The 7564-nt window shown below is 30.5% G+C and overlaps 1 protein-coding gene across 1 annotated transcript; it reads right to left on the bottom strand.

The window, feature by feature from the left end:
* Positions 1-3821: 3821 nt before the first annotated feature.
* On the bottom strand, positions 3822-4903 carry LOC132058122 (ethylene-responsive transcription factor ERF084-like). The gene has a single exon (XM_059450684.1). The coding sequence runs from the start codon at positions 4774-4776 to the stop codon at positions 4021-4023; it is 756 nt and encodes a 251-aa protein (XP_059306667.1). The 5' UTR covers positions 4777-4903; the 3' UTR covers positions 3822-4020.
* Between the last annotated feature and the right edge of the window lie 2661 nt (positions 4904-7564).

Here is a 7564-nt window from a genome sequence, read left to right as displayed (position 1 = left end):
TAATTTTTTTTAAATGACATTTTATTTGAACAGAACAACAAAATATAACACATAAATTGGGAGAGAGATTCCACAAATCCAAAAGTCTTGAGTCAAAGCAAAGTAAAATAGAGGGGAGCACAAATTTTTGAATGAAATCGAAAAGGTCGTAGGACACACTGAACTTACAGTCCTCCAGTGTACTTCACTGTTGAGTAGTCTTCAGTGATCAACCATTTTGTACTTCCATCTCTGTCACTCTCTGAATTGAGAGTATCTAACCATCGGATCAACCAGAATTAAGACAAAATGTATGTATGTACTCCCTCCGTCCCAATTTATACGGACTCTTTCTTTTTTAGTAAATTAAAAAAAAAAAAAAATTATATTTTTATATTTGATAACAATTAAACTTTAAATTTATCCTATCTAGCCACATCAATTTTTATGATTTGTTTTAAACTATAAATTTTAAAAATCTTCCTTTAATTCTTAAATTTAGTCTTAAAATCAAAAGTTTCATATAAAATGGGACGAAGGGATCGGAGTATATAATGTCACCGGCTAAGCATTATATACACAAAGCAAAATAATTTTTACACCAAAAACCGAAGAGTAAAATATTTCTCCACTTTCAATCTGTGAAAATATACCCAAATTTAAAGCGAGATAATATCTAGAACAAAAACTAAAGAGCTTCTTCACAGAGCAGAGGTCATAGAAGTACCAATCGACCTCTCACCTCTGCTCATCTTCAACTGACAAATCAGAAACCCCGTCTTTCGTGGGCGTCTTTTTAGGCGTTATAACGTCATTATTATCACAGCAAATTAATTTTAGTCAGTCTCCATGTAGGTCCAGTCTCCATGTAGATCTTCTTCATCTGCTAGGAGTACTACTTATTCTTTGGAATCTGATAAATTCCCACTACTTCCACTACTCCTTTCTTTTTAACTCGTGACGCATTACGTGCATGAAACCACAGCAGAGCTAGCCCTCGGAGAGTGATTCGATCGAACTAAGTAGCTTTGATCCAAATCATATATTTATATTTTATTTTTTGTTAAATATGTACAAATTATTAATTTAAAAATCCAGTACTTATAAAGAATTAGAACCCGAACCTACAAGCTTTAAATTCTGACTCCGTATCTGCATGAAACACTGGTCCTTTACCGTCAGAGGCATATCTAGCCTATAAGGAAGGGGTTCAATTGAACTCCAAATTTTCGACACAGAGCCTAAATTTATGTGTAAAAAATTATTAAAATTGCAGTAAATACTAGATATGAACCCCTAACTTTAAAAATATAATGGATTCAATGCTAAAAATCTTAAGATTGAACCCATAAAATTAAATTCTGGATCCGCCTCTGTTTACCGTCCCTTAGCTTCCTTCAATAGGATTGTTTAAAATAGAACTATAATGGATAATTTAATCGCAAACTAAGTTTATTGATTTATAAGGGTAATCGGATCAACCGTTAGAGAATAGTTTGAAGTTTTGTGTTGGGTTTGCTCAACTTCTTATCGGTTTAGCTGTTAACATGTTAAAGAACTACTCCCCCTGCTGAAATTCATGTGAATTCAGGATGTAATCTTCAATTTATTGAAATAAAATTTACATATTTTGAAAAAAATTAGAAAGTACTATATAAGTCGCAATAGTTAAAATATATTTAGAAAGTTTTTGAAAAAATTATGGTAAAAAAATATTTTTCAATTGGCCAAATAGTAATTAAGACAAACAATTTGAAACGGAGGGTACTAAATTTTCATTTTTACCCTTATATATGAAGTCATCTTTAGAAACCCTTCATCTTTAGAATTAATTGGGACCTCAAAAACTAACACACACACACATACCCCATACCATTCCCAGCAAAATTTTACATGTCAGCCACAACCTTATCAAAACAACATGCTTCTAATATTTTAATTAATCAAGAATTGTATTACTTGTATAGAAGTGTCTGATAACCTAAATGCAAGAATGATTAGAAAAAGTTTTAAAAATCTAAAATGAAACAAATCTTGACAAAGATTCTGCGTCTAAAAAGGACCTAAGAATTGCTTATGCAAACTTCAGCATTGGTGGGCATAAATGTTGTATTCTTCAATTCTTCTTTTCTTACATAATTATACTGTACTGTGCCTTGATTATATTATGAAATCGGTTACCAATATATTGTGGATGTAAAACACTTACTCAGGAAGATAAACTGGCATTCCTCTCACCGTTTCTAACAAAGTTTTGACATTAAATGTCAACTTTTATCACACAAAGTGGCAGACGTAGGATTTCATATTATTCAAGATGCAGGTGAACATTTGTTAGTGCCTGTTTTTCTTCTACGGTTAGGCGTTATGATTTCTTTTGATTGACTAAATTTTTTATTTTTTTTAACTTACAATGGAATAAAATATAAATTCATTTGTGAAGGTGTTTTTAATCTAACTGGTAAATAACTAAATCAATAGCAGATCAACCGATATCTTATTGATTTGACTAGCAATTAGTATAATTAACAATACTGAGAAATCTCAGTGTTAAACGAAAACATCCAACGGAATCGCCCAAAAAACACCCCGAATATTATATATTCAACATTCACATTCAAGCATCATTATCACTAGGGGTGGGTACGGTACGGTATATACCGATTATCATATCGAAATCGAAATTTTTAATACCGCAATTTCGATATTATGATATTTGGTACGATATTTTGTATGCATTTTTGAAAAGTTTGGTATTTGGTACGATATTCGATATTGATAAAAAAAAAAAAAATACCGAAATATCAAATACCACACCGAAATATTCCATATAGTTACATATACAATTCACACACACACACAAATATATATATATATATAATATATATATATATATATATATATATATAGTATTGTTTTGTTTAGACTTTAAAATTGCTTCTACTTTCCTTTGAATATTTTTACATATGTAAGATATTAGTATGATATCATTGATTGAAGTGCCCTTTTTGTGTACCAAAATATATATATATATATATATATATATATATATATATATATATATATATATATATATATATATAAATGTCCTTTTTGTGTAATTGATTAACGAAGGGCATTACTTGTACTTTCATTTGAATATTTTTACACATGTAAGGTATTAGTATAATATAATTAACGTTTCTTGAATAACCGAAGTCATAATTATTTATGATATATATATATGTAAGTCGTAGTCGAATAAACTATTGTTACAGAATTACTATACCGCAAAATATCGAAATTGAACTAAAAAATGCGGAACCATACAGAATTAATTTGGTATGATAATGATATAGTATTTTTAAATACCGAAAATCAAAATTATCGAACCAAAATTTCAAATACCATACCATGCCTACCCCTTTTATCACTTTTATAACCAGTAGAAACTTACAAAAATGAGAAAGAGGAATTTTTTTTAGAACATATTAAGAGAGGTAGGGTATTATAAAGAAAACCTCAAACCCTAGGCACAGCTAGACAAAATAAGTTTCTTGGATTTAATTCCACAACCAACCATAAGAAGTAAATGAAATTAAACTCGAAATCCATTCCGATCCGCATAACATACACATTGATGAATCGAAAAAACAAAGGACGGCCGTTAGTGATTCATACATTATTACCAGACATAATCATCAGAATTAACGCTTAAGCTAATGTAACCGAAATAAACAAAACAAGTCATTCAACAAGCCAAGATAGAATACAATAGCGCATATAGTTTATCAAAAAGATAGTTAACTACCCTTAACACACTTAAGGCATAACCTTTTTTGTTTTCTTTCTGATCCCTAATACAGCATCAAAAACTTCTTTTTCATATTGCATGTTGCATCAAATAAACACAACAAAACAGTCATTCAGTGATCAGGATAAAACTTCAAAATGAAACAGGCTGAACCTAGCTAGAACAACATAGTTTAATTTACACACTAACTAAGCACTATATTAGTTATAGCCTCTAGACACAACTGTAGCAACTGCGCAAAATTAAAACTACTTCTTCCCAAATCCCAGCTTGAGATCAAGCTCCACAGTAACACTAACCCCTTTATTTAATTCATTAACATGACCAACACTACCCGAACTGAAAAGATGTGCAGCTGATGTTACCACTGAACACTTCCTTTTATTAACACAAACACTATTCTTCTTTTTCTTTTTCACTTCACCAGATGAATTAGAAGATGTTGTTGTTGATGTTTGTGAACTCACCAAAGGCAAAGGCACCATTGGAGGTATTTGGAAGTTGGTACGCGCCTTTGATCCTCTCAACCACCTTGCAGCCGCGTCATATGCACGCGCCGCCTCTTCCGGCGTGTCGAATGTTCCTAGCCAGTGGCGGCACCGCCCTATACGGTCGCGTATCTCGGCTGACCACCTACCCCATGGCCTCTTCCTTACTCCCCTGTAGCTCCGCTCCACACTAACATTTCCCCCTAAATTATTTCTCTTTTCTGCAGGACACGTGCGTTTAATAATCGAAACCGCACGTGTACTCTCAGAATTTTTATCATCATTCTTGTTATTATTGTTATTTCCGAAAAGAACATGTTCTCCAACTACAGCTCCAATTCCTTCAAGAACAGGGGATTTTTCATGTTCAGAAAAAGAGTGAAGTGGATCAAGATAATTAGTGGATTCAATAGAGAAATTATGAGGAAATTGGTGCATTGGATGATGATCATTTGGTTCATTTGGGTGGAAGAAAGGGTCAGCTTTTTGAAGCATTTGAGTAGGGGAATTATACATTGTATTGTGCTAAAGATGGAAGGTGCAGAAGACAAAGACAAGAAGATTTTTCATGGATTGTGATGATGATGAACTCGGAGTTCCGACAATTTATAATCTCAACGGAAATTGGTTTTTTATTTGGAAATTAATAAATTATTATAGAGTGTAGGATTTTATAGATATGGCTGTCAAATACGATAAGACAACAATCCGTCATTATTATTAATTACCACTGTCATAACCCTGTCCTTACTTGCTAGGAAGGGATATGCTCTTGTTAAATGGCAAAATTACCCATTGAAGCCCTTGGGTACTCCATTTTTTTGTTTCAAAAATAGTTTTTAAAAATTATTAATGTAAAATAAGTTAGAGCCTGTTTGGATGGCTTAAAAAAAGCAACTTATAAGCTGAAAACAGCTTATAAATTGCTTTAGAAAAGCTAAGTCAAATGGGCTCAATTATTTTTTTAGGCTTATTTTAAGCATAAAATGACTTATAAAATTTGTGGTCAGTCAAAAACACTCAAAAAAGCTGAAAACAACTTATAAGCTGTTTTCAGCAACTTATAAGTCAATCCAAATGGGCTCTTACTTTAACTTTCTGAATTTATGTGATAGTTTTATCTTTTTAGAGTCAAGTTGACTAATATTTGAAGTTAAAGTTGATTAAATCAATTCAATATTATAAAAATAAAATTTAGATATCCAAAAGATATATAAAAAGTACTTTCAGTTGTAATTTTGCTTACGTCGTTATTACAAAAAAAAAAACATTTTAACATGTTGATCAATATTCATATAATTTGAATCTTCAAAAGCGAAAAATATCACATAAATTGGGATAAAATTGTGATATTTTTGTAGTTTTTTTACTCCCTGCTTTCCAGATTAAGGGCCTTACTTTCCTTTTTTTGTCTGACCCAAAAAAAGCATCTCTTCTATATTCAAATATCCTACATGATAAGTTTAAAACGACAAGATTCAAAGGACATTATATTACATTACGCATATCTTTCATTTAAGATCACAAGATTTCAAAGTTTCTTTTTATTCATTGAACTTTGAACTTTGTATCCACTCAAATTAAGACACTAAAATATAAATGGAGGGAGTAATAAAGATAAACTATAAAAAAAGTAAAAGTAAATTATTTATAAATATAAAAGTGTCAATTATTAGACAAATTATATATAAAAAAAGTTATCATATAAAAGGAGACCGAGTATAAGAACCTGTTTGGGTAGCTAATCAAAAGTTGTTGGTCAGATTAAGTGGAAAAATATATTTAAGGGCTTAAAGCTGATTTTATAAATTAATAATTGTGTATTTTGATAGAAGTCGAAACTGATAATTAATAATATTTGTGTTCGGTAAAAAGTTTAAGGTGTTTATAACCACTTTTTCATTAAATAGCTGAAACATTCCTATTGCTATTTTATACAATATAGATAAATTTAAAAGTATTTTTTTCATTAAAGGTCGAATAAAGTACTTAGATCGCATTTATGAGATCACACTTGTTGATGTTTTTATTATACGTACATAGAATATATAGATGATTAAAAAAATTGTTTTAAAAAGATTATTTCATAATTTGCAAAAGATTTCTAGAGATAAAATTCTAAGAAGTTTGACAATAAAATATGTTTAAAAAGTCATAAAATCATCGATTAAGTATGACCAACTTATATTTTTTAACTGATTTTGGTTTATAATTATTTTTTGTGTTTACAAAACACGTCAATAGGCTACTTATAAACTAATTTAACCATCGTATAATTTACCCAAAAACTCTTTAAATTAGAAATTTCGTCAGTGACTTAAATGTCTTTGTGTGAAAGTGACTGATACGAAATAATCAGAAACTGAAAATGAATATGGGTTGATTTAATTAAATGGAATAAATGATCTCAAGAATACAAGGAAGGGGCGTAATAAGAGCCGTAGGATTACTGTAATAAAGCGTCACAGTGGCGTCAAGAAGAAAAGATAGTTTGACTGCATCTGCATGGTTTTGCCATGATTGCTCCTTTTAACCAGAGGAAGATTTGGGTGTATCACAGGTGCATTATTGTAACCGTGGTGGTGACTATAAATGAACCATCATATAGAAAGATGCACAATACTGATGAACAGAATAACATAAACCAAGTGTTTGGTTAATCAGGTGCAAGAAGATATTAAAGATTTGATCAATGGATCAGTAAGTTACGTGCATGGGCAAATGAAGGGTACTGTGATCATCACATCAATCAAGATAGCGGGTTATGGTGGTACTACGTTAGACAAATTCTTGAAGATTATTTTTGGACGTGTTCAAATGACAATAATGTGTAAATCTTTTGGAGTGCAGTAAAAGGGACCTTTATTAATTTGATCGATGCCTATCTAGTATCTACTGCTGCTAGTCTCTTCTGCATGCAGTACTGTGTGTTGATGTGCTTGCTGCATCTTTCTTCGTTCCAAGGTTCTTAAGCTTTCTTTGTTCTACTTAGAGATTTTTTTGAAACATTAATTTTTAACTTTTTGATGAGTTTAAGTTATACTATAAAGAATTCTTTGTTCGATTAGTTAAAGAATATCTACATGGTAAGTATTCTTAAAATGTGAAATTTGTAATTTGAAAAATAAAACAGATTATGAACAACAATAAATGAAGATAACCGACACCATAGAATTTCTTACACTAATTATATGTATAATCAGAATTTTTTACACTAACTACATGAATAAAATAATTAAACTCAATTCTGATTAATCGTTTGTAATGAAATTAAGCTATTTCACCCCATAATCATATTTTAGTG

The sequence above is a fragment of the Lycium ferocissimum genome, chromosome 5, assembly GCF_029784015.1.
Source record: "Lycium ferocissimum isolate CSIRO_LF1 chromosome 5, AGI_CSIRO_Lferr_CH_V1, whole genome shotgun sequence".
Lineage (NCBI taxonomy): Eukaryota > Viridiplantae > Streptophyta > Magnoliopsida > Solanales > Solanaceae > Lycium > Lycium ferocissimum.
The sequence above is the reverse complement of the archived record's forward strand: the minus strand, read 5'-3'. Positions and strand labels throughout refer to the sequence as shown.